Below are 22,944 nucleotides of genomic sequence, written 5' to 3'. Positions count from 1 at the left end.
AGCCTTGTGAGCATAATATGGCAAAAGAATCAAGTGTCTGGTTGAACCTTTTCCAATTAACTCACAATTATTTTTAAATACAATTATTTAGTTTGAAAAGATACATCCAGACTCCTGATCAAATATTTAAGCATTTTTTGCTTATTTAGGTTTATAAATTGTTTTGGACCATATTATTTAAAAATATAAAACACTTTTTAATATTGGAAAACTATTCTGAAATATCCCTTTGGACTGGAATCCCTTTAGAATAATACTTCTGCATCCCAAAATATGTTTCTATTAGTGTCTATTAATTTATATTTCATTTACTTCCTTATAATTCTGAATGAAGATTTCTCCTTCAATACTTCTATTTATTTGTGTACTAATAAACTCTCATTGTCATGACCTTTTAACGGGTGAAACAATGCATCATACAGCAACCACTTTTGAACCAAGGTACCTCAAATGGCCTAACATACAGAATGTGTCCAAAATCTTGAACACATAACTCTGAAGGGAATAAAATGTGGGAAGATTGTGGCTATTTCAATGTTATTGGCTGTTACTGGGTTGTGTGAGCTTGATTTTTCAGTGTTCTGTGGCAGTTTCCCAGCTAGTCTTACAATTCTTACTCCTGCTGTACTCAGCAGTAGCTACTTATCTGCCTGCTTGAAAGAGAAGAGAAAGGAAGGGGAGAAGGAAGGAAGGAAAGAAGGAATATTTCCAATGCTCTTGGTCATTATAACCTTCAGTTGGACAAAATGATATATCCTGTGGTAACAATTTTTGAATCATATATTCAAATTGATTACAGAACACATTCATGATTCAGGAACCATGACTCCTGTTGGACTAAAACTTGGCAAATCTGTGGCTGCTTCAGTGCTATCACAATCACTTTCACAATTAGAAACAGTTACATGATTGTAATTTCCAACGCCCCCTGCTAGTTTCTTACAAGGAAAGTCAACTGAGAAGCCAGCAGGAAATTGGAAGTTGCTTTTGTTTCCATTGCTTTTTGCCTGCCTGTGGTCATTCTGTCTCTACTAAGGAAATATTTCTGAAATGATGACATAGTGGGTCACAGGTTGTCTAATATTAAACAAACTGCTTTCAGAACTGTTCAGACCACTAGAAATTGTAGTTTTTCGTGGTACTTTTCTGACAGTCAAAGCTTAGACATTCTGCAACTTTTGTTTTTCTAGTGTTATTAATTTAGTCTTCTAACTTTGCTCCCACAAGATGCCAGTAACTTATTATTTTTATGAATTTCACAGTCTGCACCTTCACTTTTTCTGAAAAGCAACTTTGAATATTTAAGGGGCAATTATCGGAAAGCTGTGAAGCTCCTAAACAGCTCAAATATTGCTGAACATCCAGGATTTATGAAAACAGGTACAAATCACTTTTATACTTTGATATTTCTTTCACTGATCTGATATAAAACATTGTTTGGATGACTGTATCTCTGAGTTTATTATTTTCTGTCACCTTGGAAATATATTTATTTCTATTTGCAGTATATAAGAACAGTTTATTGTTGAACATCTTATAAATTCCAAATGTTTTATCTGGGAGAGGCGTCACTTAATAAACTACTTCCATTGATTTATTAAGCAATTAAATACATCTTTAATTAAGTCTGGTAAATGTGAAAAGGTTTATAATATACTGTAGCCTCAGGAGTTTCACAGTGGTTAAACTAGCAGCTCCAATTACCTTTTAAAACCATATGAGGTCTGTATCTGAACACAAAAGTCCTTCTTTTTATAACAACAATTTTCACTTCATTGTTCAAATTAATTGCATCCAGCTTAAATTTTGCAACTTACACTGTTGTTGCCCTATCTGTTCAGGTTAATTAAAGTGTTTCATTGAGTCAATATGAATTTAGTTGAACTCAAAAGTTTTCTCTTCACAAGAAATGCAAGAAAGCCTTTGAATGGAACACAGAGAACATTGGGAGTCTGATTTGAGGAAAGAACACTGGGAGACTTTTAATGGTCAAAGCAGGGCTTAGTATTGTTGGACATGAGGATGAGCTGTGACTGCTGGTTTGTGAAAGACAACGTGAATGAAAGAAAAGGGAATTAAATGGTGGTCTTCATAGTTGAAAATAAATGCACAGGAAATCAAATGTTGCCCATCTTCCTTAGAAAGTCCATAATTTCATTTCGGTATTGCTTTTTCTTAGGAGAATGTTTACGGTGCATGTTCTGGAATAATCTTGGTTGCATCCATTTTGCTATGGGGAAACACAACTTAGGGATTTTCTATTTTAAAAAGGCTTTGCAAGAAAATGATAATGCCTGTGCACAGCTTGGGACAGGTGGCACAGACCCAGGTAAAGTAAGCAAGTAATAAATACATTGTAAGGACTAATGAATAGATTAATAAGATATAAAATAAATTCATGATTTTGATTTTCCTAATTTTTAAAATTGAATTGTTAGGTTTCTTTTAATATGCATGGGATGCCTTAGAATTATTTTTCTATCTTTGTTTGCAAATAAGGAATAAAATACAAAAAGTAGAATTATATGTAGTATAATATATTAATTTCTTCAAATATAAATCCTGAGTGATACTAGAATGATATATAGATCATATTTTACAAGATCCCAAGAGCTTTGTTTGTTGAGTTGACTATATCAGCTGCAAAAATATTTACTAATGGGTAAGTTGAAAAAGGCAGTAGTCATAAACTGCAGGCTTAAAAAAGACAATATATAATGGTGATACGGTTCTTCTGGATTTAAATTATAAATTTTAGAATAAGCTTTGTATGAATTAGAATTTTTGAATTGAGTTTATATAATTAGAAAGGACACACAGTAGAGGAGAACAATAGAAAGAAGGGATGATATAGCATATGGTGAGCATATTGATACTTCGAGAGAAGGCAGTTTTTCCTAGAAATTGTCCTGTCTGAATTTGATAACATTTGAGTTTCCACTCAAATAAGAAAGTTTCATTTTTTTTTATAAGAAAGGGATTTCTAGGAACCAGGATTTTGAATTGTATTTGTTATCCTACATTTTTGATCTATAGAAAAAATTGATAACATTCCAAATAAAGCAATCAACATAAAAGAAGTGATTGAATTGTAGTGATATTCCTTACTGATATTTATTAGCTTCTCTGAGTAGAGGATACGTTAATTGGTTCTTGTCTAATAATATCCCTTTGTAGCTGTCCTCTTAAATTGCATATTTAACGTTCAGTTTTTAATCACAGGTAAAAAGTTTTCAGGACGACCAATGTGCACGTTACTCACCAACAAGCGTTACGAGTTATTATATAACTGCGGCATTCAGCTTTTACATATTGGGAGGCCACTAGCTGCTTTTGAATGCCTGATAGAAGCTGTCCAGGTTTATCATTCCAATCCTCGCCTGTGGTTGAGAATAGCTGAATGTTGTATTGCTGCCAATAAAGGGGTAAGATGGTTTTTTTTTCCCCAGTGGTCTTTTTCTATTGAAAATTAAATTTAACTTTACTGCCTTTTAAAATTAAGCATGGATTTTTAAATAGCTTTTTGATAACCTGGCCCTTTACTATTGAAATTGTTCGTTTTTTCAAAATTCAGTTTTTTCCTCTAGCCCTGCGTGAACAGGAGCTCAGGAGACTGCAGTGTGATTATGAGAAGGGAAATCAAAAGTATATGCTTTTAAATTAATTAGAGTTGTTCCTGTCTGAGCTATAAAAAGTATAAATGAAGAGCTCTGAGTGAAAGGTGGAAATGAAAGCTAGCCTGATTTTTCCTTAAACCTCTGCTAAAAGAGGAAAGAAGGGCAGTACTGCAGGCCACTTTAGCTGACTGTGTTCAGCAGGTCAGCGGTTCAAATCTCACCGGCTTAAGATTGACTCAGCCTTCCATCCTTCCGAGGTAGGTAAAATGAGGACCCAGATTGTTGGGGGCAATGTAAATATATATATACATTGCTTACTGGTGTACACCGCTTAGAGAGTGCTTGCACTTAAAGCGGTATATAAGTCCCATAAATAAATAAATAAATAAATAAGGGAACAACCCTTTTGGTTCACTATGGCCATATTACTGATATCTAAAGATTCGGTAACTAGAGAGTGAAGATGCCTTCATTTTCCCCTTTGGCCATGTCTCCTTTCCCCTAAGAAAGAAATACATCTCTATGGTTTGCACTAAAGAATCCTCCCATACATTGGCACCGCCCAGGTGCCAGTGAGTACAGTGCAGTGAGCCCTGTGCAGATCTGTACATTGGGGAAACAAAACAACCAGTTCATAAACGCATGGCACAACATAGGAGAACAAACCCACCAGGACAAGATTTAGCAGTCCATCTGCATTTAAAAAACAAAAGGCCACTCTTTTGAAGGCAGCAAAGTCCATAGTTTAGAAAGGGGACCACTGATTTGGAAGAGAGGTCAAAGAGACCATCTATGTCAAAATTGAATCGCCCTCTTTCAACAGAGAGAGAGGGATATGACATGATCTATCTCCAGGTTACAACACAGTCCTTTCAACAGTTCTAAGAAGGCTCCACATTCATTTGCACTATTCAGGTGACCCTGATGACACATATAAACCCCCAGGTGGCCTCAATGACTCTCTAAAAGAATGCAAATGAGCGCTTCTGCAAGGTATAAATCCTTCCATTCCCGACTTCCGGTTCTGGTTAGGTGCCAGTGTATTCACCTAAAAGAGAGGGAGAGAATGACTTACTACTACTGCCCTACTACTGCCCTTATGCGGAAGAAGGTTGACAACACCTGCTTTGGTGAATTGCAATATACCTATACTTAGGAGAGATTTTGAATAATATAACAAAAATGCAACTTCATTTTGTGCTTCAGTGATCATGAAAAATCGCTCAGGTGTGAGAGTTTATCCAAGATAATAAGCTTTTATGTTACATATTAGAAATACATTACCTGAAATCAGAGAAAAACCAATCACTATTCTGGCATCCTTCAACTCAAAACTAGAGAGAAGCTGAAAAAGCTTTCATTGTTTTGGATTTTCTTTTTTGTCTCTGTAGTCAGCAGATATAGAGCTAAAATAAATAGATGTGCACTGATATTTCAGCCTGAATCCACTTTGCCAATTTCTCTGAGAAAGTGCATGTGTGACACATTATAATTCGTTGATGACAATACTATAACTGGTTTGCATGCATTTGTATAAGCACAAATTATAGTTGACAGAATCAAACATTTTATATCAGAAGCAAACACCTAGCAACTCCTGATTGACTTCTCACCATACTAAAGGCAGTAAATGATATTATGAAGCCCTGATTAAATTGTGCCTCAGATCAGAAAATGTTAATGACTATTGATTTTCAATTATTGTTATAATTTTGGGGGAATTTCCTTATGATCATAAGACTTAATAGGGCAGTTATATTTGGATGGCATTTTTAAGGTGAATTGAAGTGGTGGTGATGTTGAATGTAAGCAACATAAGAAACTCAAAACTTAATTTCAGACAGGAACAATTATTACTCTTTCTTTAGTTTTGCTCAGTTGTGTAGGAGTAATACAGTGAGCCCCTGACTGTAGTTTTAACTATGAAATTGGTGGTTAATGCAAGCTGGCCTGCTTGGAACATCTTGTACCTTGGCCCCAGTCCTAACCCTAATCCTAATTGTAGCCATAATGTTAAAAATAAGTTTCCATGACCTAGACTGGAAATAAAATTCTGGATAGGAGCAGAAAGAGAGTATATCAATCTCTTGATGTCCTTAATGTTTCTTCCTAGAGTTTGGAACAAGAAACAAAGGGCCTCCCAAGCAAAAAGGGGATTGTACAATCTATTGTAGGCCAGGGCTATCATCGTAAAATCGTCTTAGCATCACAGTCTGTGCAGAACATTGTTTATAAGTAAGTATTTTGAGATAGTATTTTATTTCATTGTAAAGATGAGTAATTGATTAGAAAACTTATTAACTGTTATATTTTGCTATTTTTGTTTATTAATCTTAAATCATTGGTTTTAGAGGAAATGCTCAAAATCATAGGATTCAATTTTTGGCTTGCCTGGGCCATTTTGAGTGAAGAGGAATTGTCGTGGGCCAGATATAAAATATGTAAAATAGTTAATGTATATAAAATACTTAATAATGTTAAACGTTTACCACCTTGTGGGGCTGCATTACTAGCTGTACAGAACCGCATGTGGCACATAGGCCATGGGTTGGACACACCTGCTGTAAATGTTTGCAAAAATTAATATAAATGGAAAAAACAGGCCTAACATGTTTATCATAAGACTTTTTAAATATAAAATGGAAGTATATCAAATTTAGTTATTAGTTATAGGGTACTCTTTACAATTAACTATGACTTGGGAAAGTTGAATAGATTCTGAATGTGAAATTCAGTTATATGATTCAGTAAACTAATTTAGTACACTTAAGATTCTTTAAAAAGAGATACAAAATAAATTAACCCATTTTTTTATTATTGCTTGATATAAATATTTCTTTTTCAGTTTCTTTGTAAATTTTCCAATTGATTTGTATGTATGTATTTTTTTTAAAGTAGATGCATTTTGAAACTGTCTTTAAGCAGTGTTGTGTGGTGGTTAAAGTGCTAGACTAGGGATGTAAGAGAACCAGTTTCTAGTCCTCTCATAGGCATAGAAGCCATAGGATACTCTTGAGCCAATCACTGGTGTCTCAACTTCAAAACAATGTCAGACTCTGTGACAATTAGTTGAAGAACAAGCATCATGTATTGCTGATTTCACTGTATGAAATAGATATAATGCAAACAAATGAGATAAAAAAGTGGAGGGAAAATTAATACACTCTTTTTTTTTCTTTTCAAGTGATGGCCAATCTTCAGCTATTCCTGTAGCCAGCATGGAGTTTGCAGCAATTTGTCTAAGAAATGCTTTGCTCTTGCTTCCTGAAGACCAGCAGGAGCCAAAGCAAGAAAATGGATCTAAAGTTGGTAATCAGCTGAGTGGGAATGAAAGCAGTGAGAATAATGAAGCTTGCAGGTAAATGAGATTGTCAAGGTTCTGACTGACAAACCCAACCAAGCAAATACTTTCAAGACATTTCAGTCTCTTAATGTAAAACTTTATTGAGTACATTATTTCGGCACTAATGAAAGCAAAACCAGCTCTGGCAAGTTCCCTCCCAAACCTATATAGTAAAAGCATTGAATTCTCCCTCTGGGTCAGGTCACATTGCCCAATCAAGTGGAAAAATATTGTTATGAGAAAGCATCTCTAGGCCTGGCCAGACATCTCATGGTCTGGCTTCTTAATCTTTAAAGTCTGCAGTCCAAACTTCTCTCCCCAAGTTTGTTGGCAAGCTGAGAAGCAATATTTGTCACACTAGCAGAACTATGCTTTGAAACTTGACAGAGACAGTAAGTTGACATGGTTTGTTTGGTAACAAATGTGGATAGAGTTTGAGGGGAAAATTACTTTGCACATAAACAGTAAGCAGAAGTGCTATTGAAAGGAATATATTTCAACTGAACACTGAATGATGACATAGGAAAAACATTTTTGTTCAAGTATGAAAAATAAATGCAAGGTATGCTCAAGAAGCTATTAAAAAGAAATGTGTGAAAAATTGACCAGCAATTTATCTTTTTTGATCAATTGTATTGAAAAAAAAAGGATTCTAGCTTATGTAAAAGAAGAAGAATGAAAAACATCTCCTTGAAGTCAGGTTCAATTCCTGGAAGTTTTATAAAAACATATATATTTTTCTTCGGCAACAGTAGAGAAATGGTCTGTTGTTGGTTTTTCTGGGATATTTTTCCAATTTCCCAATCTAGTCTCCAGCGTGGGGATTTCCTAGTGGTTCCCCATCCAAATACTCACTGAATTCAATCTCCCTAATTGTTCAGCAAATGTCTGCTAAGTGCAACCACCTAGTTGGGTCTCAGTCAAAGACAACATTATATATTTTTCTGGCACGAAGAATGAAATCTGATCATTTTTTTTTCATCTCTTACTTTGGGAAACTGCTAATTGTAATACAGTGCTGTAAATTTGGAAGCAGAGTCCTAAAACATCAACTTCATTTTAAAAAACTGAAAAATTATCATAAAAATTATTTTTTAAACATAGTTAAAAATTTCATTTTTTTCCAAGCATTTTCTCTGTTCTTCCTTCAGATATTGGTATTGTGTCATTAATAAAGCATGGGAATGGTTCAATATTTTAAAGCCTTTTGCCATTTCATAAATGTCAGAGCAGTAGTATAAAATATAGTATAATCTTAGCAGGATATTTAGTGCCATAAATTTGTTTAAAATACTTATGTATATTCTGAACAAAGATCTAAAGACTTAAGAAGTTCAGTGTCAATCAGCATTGTTTTTATCTTGTATTTTCCATTTTGTTTTTGGAGAAAAAGCTGCTGAATGGTTTTTAATGTGTATAAAAGTTTAACAAGCTGTCTTGGACATTTAACATTTTAAAAAATATCCTTTCTCTCATTTCAATTTTAAATTGGCTTGATGGCATCTCTCTTTTGACTTCAAAGGAGTGGGGAAATTCTTTTACCACATAGAATCATCATTCACTGAAAAATTAAAATACATCTTCTTTGGATGATATTTAAAAGTGACAGAAGAATGAAGAATCTTTAATCTATTTTACATTCGTAGAAGAGTGTTTTTGGATATATGTGTTTATTGTAGATATTTAATTTTTGCTTACTTAGGCTTAGGAATATATTTATACATATTCAAAATTGTATTGGCTTTTTTGTATAGATTTTTTGATGCATATATAGTAGACTTATTTTAAGGGCTTTGCAAGGAATATAAATCAAATTCCAGTTTTCTACAAAGTGACTGTGTAATATTAAGTTTTAAAAATATTTTTTTACTAAAATTCATTTTTAAAAGCTGTTGCATCTTTTTTTACTGTGATCATAAATCTAACCCCTTTTTATTTGTATTTGAACATGCTTAATTTGGCTTTACTTAGTAACTAGAAAGTGCTGAACTTGTTATGTTGATCCTTGATACTACTCATGGTGTCTTTATTTCAGTAGTAAAAGTCATGAAGGAGACAAATTTATCCCTGCTCCACCATCTTCTCCCTTGAGAAAGCAGGAATTAGAAAATCTAAGGTAAGATTTTTCATCCAGGATGAGCTAAAAAAGCATACAACTCGTTTCTGATAAATAGTCATAACATGAAGAAGTTTCTTTTTTTAAAAAAAATCAACTTCTATCTTTCATGCCTATGAAGAGATGGCAATAAGATAATTAAATTTTAGTTTTATATTATTATTATTAATAATAATAATAGTAGTAGTAGTAGTAAAGTTGGATGTGACCTTGGAGGTCATCAAGTCCAACCCCTTGCTCAGGCAGGAAACCCTATACCATTTCAGACAAATGGCTGTCCAGTCTCTTCTTAAAAACCTCCAGTGTTGGAGCATTCACTGCTTCTGGAGGCAGGTTGTTCCACTGGTTAATTGTTCTAACTGTCAGGAAGTTTCTCCTTAGTTCTAGGTTGCTTCTCTCCTTGATTAGTTTCCATCCGTTGCTTCTTGTCCTGCCTTCAGGAGTTTTGGAAAATAGCTTGACTCCCTCTTCTTTGTGGCAGCCCCTGAGATATTGGAACACTACTATCATGTCCCCCCTCGTCCGTCTCTTCATTAAACTAGACATACCCAATTCCAGCAGCTGTTCCTTATATGCTTTAGCCTCCAGTCCCCTAATCATCTTTGTTGCTCTTCTCTGTACTCTTTCTAGAGTCTCAACATCTTTTTTACAGCACGGTAACCAAAACTGGATGCAATATTCCAAGTGTGGCCTTACCAAGGCATTGTAAAGTGGTATTAACACTTCACGTGATCTTGATTCTATCCCTCTGTTAATGCAGCCCAGCACTGTGTTGGCCTTTTTGGCAGCTACAGAACACTGCTGGCTCATATTTAGGTGATTGTTCACTAGGACTCTGAGGTCCCTCTCACAGTTACTACTATTGAACAAGGTACCCCCTATACTATACCTAATATACCTATATTGAACAGCTAGTCTTTGTTCAATGAGTGCACATAATTGCAGTGATATTTTTTTTATTGAAAATTTTTGAATTTTACAAAACAAATCCCTTCCCCAAACCCCCCCGCCCTCCCATACCCTCCCCCATCTCCCCAAACCTCCCATAACCTCCCTCAACCTTCCCAGAGCTGAGTACAGGCTTAATTAAAATTTTTCAAAAAAAATAAAAAATAATAAAAAAAACTTAAAACACATATAAATCCTAAACAAATCTAAATACATTAAATTAAACAGATTATCTTCTCTAAAAGATAATAATTGCAAACATTAAACACACATTATAATATACTCTAAACATTTTCTAGTATTATACTTATATTATTATCCATCATTCTATATAGAATCCGCAAAACACAAATGTAAACATTACTTTCTTTAAATATCTATACCTACAATATAAGATCTAACCTCCCTCTTTCTTTACTCTAAAACACAAAAATAAGCATATAAACATTCATTATACCATTAAAACTGAATACTCTTTTGAATAGTTAAACTAAATGCTTAAATTTAAACTTCTTATCTAAAATTTTCATTCAATCTCCATAATCTTCTCTCCTATCAAATAAAAAAGAACTTAAAAAACATATAAATCATAAACAAGTCTAAATACGTTTAATTAAACAAACTACCTTCTCTTAAAAATAATAATAATAATAGAAAGAGAAAAAGAAAAGAAGAGAAAAAGAAAAAAAAACAATCTTTAAACAAATTATAATATACTGTAAACCTTTTCATATCATACTTATATTATTATCCATCATTTTATAATATACTCTAAACCTTTTCATATCATACTTATATTGTTATCCCAAAACACATATTTAAACATTACTTAAAACATTAAAATTCCCTTATACCTATTTAAATCTTTACCAATAACAAATTCCTCCACAGTAAACACATTCCTTCTCTTATCCATAAACCTCTTAAAGGTAGCTCCAAAAAATTTATGAATCTTACTTCTCCCGCAATCTCAATAGTCTTCTGAGTACTTAAACTAAGTACTTAAACTTAAACTTCTTATCTAAAATTTTCATTCGATCTCCATAATCTTCTCTCCAATAACCAGTTCCATCCACTATAAACACAATCCTTATCAGTCTCTCTTGTCCATAAACTTCGAAAGAAGTGCTTTAAAATCTGCCCTTAAAGGTAGCTCCAAAAAATTTGTAAATCCTGGTTCTCCCACAAACTCAGGAACCAATACTTGTGAAGCTTCCTTAACCTCCTTCTTCTGTTGGTCTTTTTCTTTACGTTTATATGTTGCACAAGTTGTCCTCTGCTCCTTCATCTCGACTTGTTGAGGCCCCTCAAACTGAGATTTCACATTTTTCATTAGTATAGGCTCTTCACACTGCAATTCTGCCCTTAAAGGTTGCTCCAAAAAGTTTATAAATCCTACTTCTCCCGCAGATTCAGAAACCAATACTTGTGAAACTTCCTTGAGCTTCTTCTGTTGATCTTTTTCTTTACAATTGTATGTTACACAGGTTGTCCTCTTCTCCTCCATCTCTACTTGTTGAGGCCCCTCAAACTGAGATTTCCCAATTTTCATAAATGTAAGCACTTCAGACTGCAATTCTGCCTTTTTTTCTTCCAAAGCTTTAAACGTGGTAGGTGGCGATGAACATACCCCCAGGACCGAAGTATAAAAGTCTTTTGCTTTAGAAACAGTATTAAGACTATAACGTATCCCCAGGTAACTCACCACCATTCCAGTCGGAACATCCCATCTAAACAAAATTTGTCTCTTTTTAAGTTCGTCTGCTAAAAAAGCAAACTCCTTTCTTCTTCTTAAAATTTTTGGTGGGATCTCCTTTAAAATTATAACATCTTGTGAAGCAATTTGAAACCTCTTCTTATAAAAAGCTTGTATAATTTCATTGCGTAGGGATCTTTTCCCAAAATAAATTACCACATCTCTTGGCAAATTCTTTTGCTCTGCCACCACAGAGTTAACTCTAAATGTCTGTTCAATTTCACTAAGTATTTCCTCTTTTTCTCTATTCAAAATCACAGCAAAGTCCTTTGCAACCATCTCTCTCAGATCTCCTTGCACAGAATCACCCAAACCTCTGATTCTTAAGGCATATTCCATTTGTTTATATTGAAGCATAAGAATCTCATCTTGAAAATTTTTCATCTCTTTTTCCATGCTTTCAAATTTTCCCTCCATCAATTCCAGTTTTTCTACTACTTCTTCTACGCAAGAATTCAGCTTTTCAAGAACAGAGGCAACTCCTTTTAGAGCCAAAACTATCTCTTGCCTCAAAGTCTTATTGTTTTCCTCTAAAATCTCTTTCATTTCTCCCCTAATTTGAAGTATAACATCTCCCATCATATCTTGCAAATGCTTCACCATTGTTGACTGTGCCAAAGAAGAAGGTAAAGCTATTGATTTAGATTGTTGCGCTGATGATGACACTGAAGAAGAAGCCACCTTAGGAGCTGTAGGGATTACTGGACGCTTTGGAGCCATCTTAAAAAAAATCTTTGCTCCTTCTTAGAAATTGCAAAAATTAAGCAAAGGAAAAAAAGAAATTAACTCCATAAAATCAAAAAAAAAAAAAATCCTTCAAGAGGAGATCATTATAATAAAAAAGGAGTTCAAAAAAGAGAAGAGAAAAAGAAAAAAAAATAATTAAATAGAAAAAAAATCCATTCCATTTTTTAAAAGTACAAAAAGTACAAGAAACAAAACAAAAAAGTTAAACAAAAAAAATAATACTGACACTCCATTCCAATCATTAAAAAAAAAAAGAAAAAGGGAAAGGGAAAAAAGAAACACCAAAAAGCCTGCCGATCGCCATTCTATCTTCCCAAAAAAAAAAAAACACCGAAAGGCTTGCCAATCGCCATTTTACTTTCCCTTTCAACAAAGGAAAAAAAAATAAAAAGAGGGAATATAAAAGTGAAAATAAATCTTTAAACTTAAAATCCAAATAAAATCAAAGAAAGCAAAAACTAAATCCTCTACTCAGCTCTGTCCGCTTCTAAGAAAAACTCACCAGTTCACTTTAATCGCGGAGGTGGTTGCAGCGGCTTGTTTTGGCCCTAGGGACAAAAGCAGCTGGGAAGCGGAGACAGTCTGAACTCCGTGGGAGCACTCTTTTCACCCCCCCCCCAAAAAAACTTTGGGGGTGCATAAGAGGCTCTACCACTATTCAGACAACCCTCTTTCCCCCCCCTTTGCCCGGGAGGGGGTTTTTGAACCGCTGAACAGCTGATGTCCGCTGTTCATAGCGATTCAAACACTTACCCAGGAGGACGGCTACAAAGTAGCCGCCATCGCGCGCGCAGATCCACCGGAACCTCATAATTGCAGTGATATTGTTGTACTTGATTGAAATTAAGCAGGAGGACAAGTTATGATTTAATAGCATCCATGGTAGCTGGAAATGTTACAGTCCAAAACATCTGAAATCTTGTTTGGAGAATGCTAAATCTGCAGTTAGAAAGCCTAGTCACAAACTTCTAGTTTGTAGTATCCTAGTTCTCCTCTTTGATACAGTTCATACTTACTGCTGCATGTCCCTTTTCAGTCTGCTATGTGAACAGTGATAAACAAAATCTCAGCTATACTCCAATATCTTCAGGCTTTTCAAAGATTTTTATTGTCTTGTATGAACTTTCCTATTTGGAGGTATAATTCAATAGTTCCATTGGATACTAATGACTGTTTTCAAAACCCGAAGAAAACTTTTGTGAACTAGAGCTACTGATAAAAATAAAAAAAATAAAAAATAAAAAGAGAGAAATATTAATATTTCATCAAAAAGACCCAAATATGCTGTATCTTCTTGAGGGAAAGCTAATGGTTATTCATTTATAATATATTGTGGTTGTTTCTATAGTATTATGCTATGTTTAATAAGCATTATGTTAAGTTCATAGAAGTCTGAAAGTTGTGCAACTGGACTTATTTTTTTGTTGGTTTTAGATTTTTCACTGCCCATCCAAACAGCTTCTTTGGTCAGAGTAAATTGGTTAGGGTGAGGAGGCAGAGAGCCATTGGAATGTACCAACTGCTTTTGTATGGATTCTAACCATGCCTTTTGTTGGGTCCTAACATTTGGGATTACAAACAGCCTATAATGCTATGATTCCTTAATCATTTCCAGACAGTGGGAAAGGAAGACAGAAAATAATAGAGCTTACTTGATTTACATATCTGTTCCTGCAGAATATATCTGGCATAATAATGGGTCTCTTGATATAAAATATCACAAAAAGTCTACTAAGAAATGTGTCTGCATATGAAACTCAGTGTGAACTTAATATGTTTGGAATTGATTCACTGCAAAATCTTTATGGCTTGGTTTCTATTGAATATATCTGCAGGAACAATTAGCCCCCAATACATAGCCCCTGTCCTATTCCTTTGGGTAATTGTAACTACTGCATACCCCTTTATGGATTACTGCCTTGTCGTGGCGAAGGGGCTTGCGTAACTCAATGAAGCTATAAGCTATGCCGTGCAGGGCCACCCAAGACGGACAGGTTATAGCAGAGAGTTCTGACAAAATGTGATCCACTGGAGAAGGAAATGGCAAACCACTCCAGTATCTTTGCCATGAAAACCCCATGGACAGTACTAAAAGGAAAAAGATATGACGCTGGAAGATGAGCCCCTCAGGTCGGAAGGTGTCCAATATGCTACTGGGGAAGAGCAGAGGGCTAGTACTAGTAGCGCCAGAAAGAATGAAGCGACTGGGCCAAAGCCGAAAGGACGCTCAGCTGTGGATATATCTGGTGGTGAAAGGAAAGTCCGATGCTGCAAAGATTTTTTCTCCATAGGAACCTGGAATGTAAGATCCATGAATCAAGGCAAGCTAGACGTAGTCAAAAAAGAGATGACAAGACTGAACATCGACATCTTAGGAATCAGCGAACTAAAATGGACAGGAATGGGTGAATTTAACTCAGATGACCATCAGGTATACTACTGTGGGCAAGAATCCCTCAGAAGAAATGGAGTAGCCTTCATAGTCAATAAAAGAATAGGAAAAGCAATACTGGGATACAATCCCCAAAATGACAGAATGATCTCAATTCGAATCCAAGGCAAACCATTCAATATCACAGTAGTCCAAATCTATGCCCCAACCACTGGTGCTGAAGAGGATGAAATTGACCGGTTCTATGAAGCCCTACAGCACCTTATAGAATTAACACCAAAAAATGATGTCCTTATCATCATGGGGGATTGGAATGCTAAGGTAGGAAGCCAAAAGATAACGGGAATAACAGGCAAGTTTGGCCTTGGAGAACAAAATGAAGCAGGGCACAGGCTAATAGAATTTTGTCAAGAGAATACGATGGTCATAACAAACACTCTTTTCCAACAACCCAAGAGACGGCTCTACACATGGACATCACCAGACGGTCAACATAGAAATCAGATTGACTATGTACTCTGCAGCCAAAGATGGAGAAGCTCTATACAGTCAGTAAAAACAAGACCAGGAGCTGACTGTGGCTCAGATCATGAGCTTCTCGTTGCAAAATTTAGGCTTAAATTGAAAAAAGTAGGGAAAAGCACTAGGCCACTCAGGTATGAACTAAATCATATTCCTGATGAATATACAGTAGAGGTGACAAATAGATTTAAGGAACTGGATCTGATAGACAGAGTGCCTGAAGAACTATGGATGGAAGTTCGCAACATTGTACAAGAGGTAGCAACTAAAACCATCCCAAAGAAAAAGAAATGCAAGAAAGCAAAATGGCTGTCTCAGGAAGCTTTGCAAATAGCTGAGGAAAGAAGGGAAGCGAAAGGCAAAGGAGAAAGAGAAAGATACACCCAATTGAATGCAGAATTCCAGAGAGTAGCTAGAAGAGATAAGAATGCCTTCTTAAATGAACAGTGCAAAGAAATAGAAGAAAACAACAGAATAGGGAGGACCAGAGATCTCTTCAAGAAAATTGGAGATATGAAGGGAACGTTTCATGCAAAGATGGGCATGATAAAGGACCAAAATGGCAGAGACCTAACAGAGGCAGAAGAGATTAAGAAGAGATGGCAAAACTACACAGAAGAACTATACAAGAATGAGCTTAACATCCCAGATAACCACAATGAGATGGTCACTGACCTCGAACCAGACATCCTAGAATGTGAAGTGAAATGGGCCTTAGAAAATCTGAGCAACAACAAAGCTAGTGGAGGTGACAGTATTCCAGCTGAGCTATTCAAAATCTTAAAAGACGATGCAGTAAAAGTGCTACACTCAATTTGCCAGCAAATTTGGAAAACTCAACAGTGGCCACAGGATTGGAAAAGGTCAGTTTACATTCCAATTCCAAAGAAAGGCAATGCCAAAGAATGTTCAAACTATCGCACCATTGCACTCATTTCACATGCTAGTAAAGTTATGCTTAAAATCCTACAAGCTAGACTCCAGCAGTATGTGGATCGAGAACTACCAGAAGTACAGGCAGGATTTCGAAGAGGCAGAGGAACTAGAGATCAAATTGCCAACATACGCTGGATCATGGAGAAAGCTAGGGAGTTCCAGAAAAACATCTACTTCTGCTTCATTGACTATGCAAAAGCCTTTGATTGTGTGGATCACAACAAATTGTGGCAAGTTCTTAAAGAGATGGGAGTACCAGACCATCTCATTTGTCTCTTGAGAAACCTATATGCGGGTCAAGAAGCAACAGTGAGAACCGAACACGGAACCACTGATTGGTTCAAAATTGGAAAAGGAGTCCGGCAAGGCTGTATACTGTCACCCTGCCTATTTAACTTATATGCAGAGCACATCATGAGAAAGGCAGGGCTAGATGAATCAAAAGTTGGAATTAAGATTGCCGGGAGAAATATCAACAACCTAAGATATGCAGATGATACCACTCTAATGGCAGAAAGTGAAGAGGAACTAAAGAGCCTCTTGATGCGGGTGAAGAAGGAGAGTGCAAAAGTTGGCTTGAAACTCAACATTAAGAAAACCAAAATCATGGCATCCGGCCCTCTCAATTCCTGGCAAATAGATGGGGAAGAAATGGAGGTAGTGACAGATTTTATTTTTCTGGGCTCCAAGATCACCTCAGATGGGGACTGCAGCCAAGAAATTAAAAGACGCTTGCTCCTGGGGAGGAAAGCTATGGCAAATCTAGACAGCATTCTAAAAAGCAGAGACATCACCCTGCCAACAAAAGTGCGTATAGTCCAGGCCATGGTTTTCCCAGTTGCAATGTATGGCTGTGAAAGTTGGACCATAAGAAAGGCTGAGCGCAAAAGAATTGAGGCCTTTGAACTATGGTGCTGGAGAAGACTCCTGCGAGTCCCTTGGACTGCAAGGCGTTCAAACCGGTCAGTCCTAGAAGAGATCAACCCCGACTGCTCTTTAGAAGGCCAGATCCTGAAGTTGAAACTCAAGTACTTTGGCCACCTAATGAGAAGGAAGGATTCACTGGAGAAGAGCCTAATGCTGGGAAAGATTGAGGGCAATAGAAGAAGGGGACGACAGAGAATGAGATGGCTGGATGGAGTCACTGAAGCAGTAGGTGTGAATTTAAAGGGACTCCAGAAGATGGTAGAGGACAGGAAGACCTGGAGGAATGTTGTCCATGGGGTCGCGATGGGTCGGACACGACTTCGCAATTAACAACAACAACAACAAACTACTGCATGGCTCTTTTCTATGGCAAGCTTTTCAAAAATGAATTTGAAATTATATTTGGGTATGGTACAAAGGAAATGGGGAGGAGGCAGTGGAGAAGCTTCTCATGTTGCTCATCTATAATTAAAGAACAAGTCTCCTGGGATCTGGAAATAACGAAATTCCAGATCCTGCCATGAATTAATGTGACTTATTACTGAAGCTAAAGAGAGCTTGACAACTGCCAAAAGCAGTATAATTATCTATCTAGTCAGTGGCTAGAGGATGTAAGCTGTAGAAAACATCAGATCTGTTAGATCAAGTCTAATATAAGTGATTTCTTTTGCAAATTTTCTTAAAATATGCTAAAATATAATCATCCTGGTAAAAAAGTATTTAATCACTCACCAATTGTGCAAGTTCTCCCACTTAAAAAGATGAGAGAGGCCTGTAATTGTCATCATAGGTAGATCTCAACTATGAGAGACAAAATGAGAAAACAAATCCAGATAATCACATTGTCTGATTTGGAAAGAATTTATTTGCAAATTATAGTGGAAAATAAGTATGTGGTCAATATCAAAAGTTCATCTCAATACTTTGTTATATATCCTTTGTTGGCAATGATAGAGGTCGAACGTTTTCTGTAAGTCTTCACAAGGTTGGCACATACTGTTGCTGGTATGTTGGCCCATTCCTCCATGCAGATCTCCTCTAGAGCAGTGATGTTTTGGGGTTGTTGCTGGGAAACACAGACTTTCAACTCCCTCCAAAGGTTTTCTATGGGGTTGAGATCTGGAGACTGGCTAGGCCACTCCAGGACCCTGAAATACGAAGCCACTCCTTTGTTGTCCGGGGTGTGTGTTTGGGATCATTGTCATGCTGAAAGACCCAGCCACGTTTCATCTTCAATGCCCATGCTGATGGAAGGAGGTTTGCACTCAAAATCTCACGATACATGGCCCCAATCATTCTTTCCTGTACAGGGATCAGTCGTCCTGGTCCCTTTGCAGAGAAACAGCCCCAAAGCATGATGTTGCCACCCCCATGCTTCACAGTAGGTATGGTATTCCTTGGATGCAACTCAACATTCTCTCTTCCCCCAAACACGACGAGTTGTGTTTCTACCAAACAGTTCTACTTTGGTTTCATCTGACCATAGGACATTCTCCCAATCCTCTTCTGGATCATCCAAATGCTCTCTAGCAAACTTCAGATGGGCCCGGACATGTACTGGCTTAAGCAGGGGGACACGTCTGGCACTGCAGGATCTGAGTCCCTGGCGGCGTAGTGTGTTACTGATGGTTGCCTTTATTACATTGGTCCCAGCTCTCTGCAGGTCATTCACTAGGTCCCCCCGTGTGATTTTGGGATTTTTCCTCACCGTTTTTGTGATCATGTTGACCCCACGGGTTGAGATCTTGCGTGGAGCCCCAGATCGAGGGACATTATCAGTGGCCTTACATGTCTTCCATTTTCTAATTATTGCTCCCACAGTTTATTTCTTCACACCAAGCTGCTTGCCTATTGCAGATTCAGTCTTCCCAGCCTGGTGCAGGTCTACAATTTTGTTTCTGGTGTCCTTCGACAGCTCTTTGGTCTTCACCATAGAGGAGTTTGGAGTGTGACTGTTTGAGGTTGTGGACAGGTGTCTTTTATACTGATAACAAGTTCAAACAGGTGCCATTAATACAGGTAATGAGTGGAGGACAAAGGAGCCTCTTAAAGAAGAAGTTACAGGTCTGTGAGAGCCAGACATCTTGCTTGTTTGTAGGTGACCACATACTTATTTTCCACCATAATTTGCAAATAAATTCTTTCCAAATCAGACAATGTGATTGTCTGGATTTGTTTTCTCATTTTGTCTCTAATAATTGAGGTCTACCTATGATGACAATTACAGGCCTCTCTCATCTTTTTAAGTGGGAGAACTTGCACAATTGGTGGCTGACTAAATACTTTTTTGCCCCACTGTATGTGTGTGTGTGTGTGTACACACACACACACACACACACACGTACATAAATTGAATATCCCTTCTTTTTCTCTGCCAGATGTTCCATACTTGCCTGCAGTGCTTATGTGGCTTTGGCCCTGGGAGACAACCTTATGGCTCTTAGCCATGCAGATAAACTTCTTCAGCAGCCCAAACTCTCAGGATCACTTAAGTATGCTTGTTCCTACTGTTACATATTATTACTGCTGTTAATATTAATAGGATATTTTATTTTATTTTATATATAATATAGGCATTGCCTTCAATGTAATCAACAATGGATAGTGAACAGATGCTTTGATAGGAAGCTGTTTTATTACCATTGTAGATAGTGTTTCCAATTCAAAGGCAGAAAGTACTTTGCAGTACATAAGGAAAGTCACCTAACTCCAGTCTACATCTTGTTCAGACAGCCTCTCTTTTACCATTATTTCTGTATTACTCTCTTCAGCTGTAGGATGATCTTTAAAAAGACATAGGACAAATTATGTTCATACCGCTACACCTTTTGAGCCTTTAAACCACAACCCTGGTTTTTATTTTCTTGTTCTTTCATTTTAAAGTAAAGTAGAGTTTACAGTGAGGAATACTAATTAGGCTTGGAATTTGCCATTTGATATCCAACAGTGTATTTAGCAAAACAATATTTTGACTGGCAGCTGATCTTTACCAAAGCAGGCAGTTACTCTAGTCATGATTACATTTGTAGGGATAGCTGGGTACCAAGGAAGAGTGGTGAACAATTGCTTAAATATATGAGCAGTTGCCATTTTATGCAGGTATCTCTTTCTACTGAATTTGATCTCCAGATTAGATACCATGAGGCTTATAGTAAGAGAAGAATCCACATTCTCTGCTTTTCTTTAGTTACAGTAGTTGTCTGTATGATGCACCTTGTTACCAGGTTGATCTTTTTCACTGTGCTCTTGGTATTTTAGGTTCCTTGGCCATTTGTATGCTGCAGTGGCTCTTATTTCTCTGGACAGAATCTCTGATGCTATTACTCACTTGAACCCTGAGAATGTCACTGATGTGTCCCTGGGAATTTCTTCAAACGAGCAGGATCAAGGTTAATGAGTTTGTAGTTTATTAGAATCAGTTATCTTTCAACTGACTTTCCATGTTACTTGCAAGAGTTCTTCCTTTTAATAGTACACTGTTATAAAAGACATTGTTTCTTCCTATATATTTAATACATTCATGTCAATCACTAGAATAAATATTGCCTTCTTTGGATTACGTTTGTGTTTGTTAAATACCAAATTAAACAGAAATTAATGTGATCAGCTTGTAATTCTAATGCAGGCATCCTATAAAAACATACAAATGTATATAAGACTGAAAAATTGATCTGCAATTGTTTCAGATTAGAGATCTGCAAAATGTTCCAAATTAGAAATTTTGGTGCTCATAAGGGGTATTTTAAATTTGAAACAAATTAGCCACATTGTGAAAATTTCTTCCAAGCATAAAACGAAATGCAGTGATTGACTGATTCAAGTTGTTTTAAGCATTCTTGCTGTTCCTAGTGCTATGAATGCAGGAAGACATTGCTGTTTTGAGACTTTTTCCAATCTATCCAACGTAAGTAATTCTTGATTTCCAATCTAGCCAATCAATGCAAGTAGTCCTTGACTTAATAGCCATTTGTTTAATGATTGTTCACATTTACAGTGGCATTAAAAAAAGTGACTTATGACTGGCCCTTGTAATTATGACCATCATAGGGTCCCCACAGTCATGTGATCAAAATTAATCCTGCATGTAGTTAACAATAATTGCATTATCCTGGACTCACGTCATTACCACTTGTGACTGACCAGCTTTCAACAACTAAAGTCATTGGGGGAAGTCAGATTCACTTAGTAACTATGTGATTTACTTAATGACCACATTTAAAATGGTTGCAGAATTGGATGTGTCTCACTCAGTGATTGCCTTGCATAATGATGGATGTTTCAGTTTCAATTCTGGTCATAAGTTGAGAACTACCAATAGAGGAACAAGCTGATCATGTGTCTCCTTCGATTGGATGGAGTAGTGGCAGAAAGCAGCACTTATTTAAGCCCTTACCTCAGGATCTAAAAAGCTATTTATGTACTGCAGCAGAGAAAGGATTGCTTCTGACAAATAAGTTTTATTAGAAGTGACATATGCTGCTGCTGGAGCTTCATTGGTGAATATCTGGCTAAATGCTTTGGGCAGTCCCCACTCTGCATCTTATTTTAATAGTCATTTATTTATCTTATTTCCATGTGGTTAAATCCCTGAAGGACACACTGCAGTTTAAAACTGATAATTAAAAGATTCATAATACAAATTCAGTTAAAAATATCAATTGTAAATCAAGTAATTTACAACTACTAATATTAAATCTACCTTACTTAACACTTGACACCAGTCTAGAAACAAGCATAACCATTCCATCTTTGCCTCCTTCTAAAATCTAATTGGAAAATGATAATCTTATTTGTAATCAAAGAAGAACCAAAACTGAACCTTCTAGTTTGCCACCTAGTGGTAGAAAAAATACTGCAAGAGTTTCCCTCTTCCCCATTGTTCACCTTCTTTATGATTCATCTCCCTCCTAGCCCCTAATAAAGTCTACATGCTATTTGGAAGAAATTAATTCTCACAAGTAGAAGTGAGTATATCCTAATCTTGATAATACTGCACATCTATTAAATTATTACTGCCTTCTCACTTTAAATTAAAGTTCATTTTTAGAGCTTTTTTTATGCCATCCATATCGAAGATTATGGCTAGCTAGATACATTCAACATTTCATTCCACCAATTGTGTCTTTGGAAAGGTAGAAGAGTCAAAGGCTCAACTGGGAAGAGGGGAGGGCAGCAGCTATTAAATTTTGTTATCAGTCACTAGTGACCACATAGATGTATATCCTTCATGATGTTCTATCCTTAAATTGGCCCTTTAGCTCTTCCAATGGTGCCCCATTCGCCATAGTAACTGAATCTTTCCACCTTGCTACTGGTCATTCTCTTTCCTTCCACTTTTTCTAGCATTACATTTTTTCTCCAGAGAGCTGAGTTTTTGCATAATGTGTCTGAAGTAGGATAGTTTAAGCTTGATTGTGCCTTGATTAAATGCATGCATGCATACGTACACACACACACACACACGGATTTGGATATGCATCATCATGTCTTTAATATTATGCATTCTCCAGTATGATGAATGTAGAATCCACCGGTGGGTAATCTCAGCCTCCTTGCTCAGTTGGGACTAAGTCAGAATCTTTAGCCACGCCTCCTTCTGGGCTGCATCTTCCCAGTTTTTGACTTAGTCTCAGCTCAGTA

At 36.5% G+C, this 22,944-nt stretch overlaps 1 protein-coding gene across 3 annotated transcripts in view; it reads left to right on the top strand.

Moving 5' to 3' along the window:
* CNOT10 (CCR4-NOT transcription complex subunit 10) overlaps positions 1-22,944 on the top strand; it is a 43,759-nt gene that overhangs the window by 8,951 nt on the left and 11,864 nt on the right. For 2 of the 3 annotated variants that reach the window (XM_039336314.1, XM_039336316.1), the window contains exons 8-15: positions 1,263-1,380; positions 2,180-2,329; positions 3,223-3,425; positions 5,731-5,852; positions 6,802-6,975; positions 8,996-9,076; positions 19,683-19,796; positions 20,563-20,693. In XM_039336314.1, coding sequence (XP_039192248.1) covers positions 1,263-1,380; positions 2,180-2,329; positions 3,223-3,425; positions 5,731-5,852; positions 6,802-6,975; positions 8,996-9,076; positions 19,683-19,796; positions 20,563-20,693 — 1,093 coding nt within the window. The remainder of the gene's footprint in view (positions 1-1,262; positions 1,381-2,179; positions 2,330-3,222; positions 3,426-5,730; positions 5,853-6,801; positions 6,976-8,995; positions 9,077-19,682; positions 19,797-20,562; positions 20,694-22,944) is intronic. The other variant, XM_039336315.1, reaches the window with a different exon arrangement.

Source organism: Crotalus tigris, unplaced genomic scaffold, assembly GCF_016545835.1.
Source record: "Crotalus tigris isolate CLP2741 ecotype Arizona unplaced genomic scaffold, ASM1654583v1 scf7180000017666.27876245, whole genome shotgun sequence".
Lineage (NCBI taxonomy): Eukaryota > Metazoa > Chordata > Lepidosauria > Squamata > Viperidae > Crotalus > Crotalus tigris.
The sequence above is the reverse complement of the archived record's forward strand: the minus strand, read 5'-3'. Positions and strand labels throughout refer to the sequence as shown.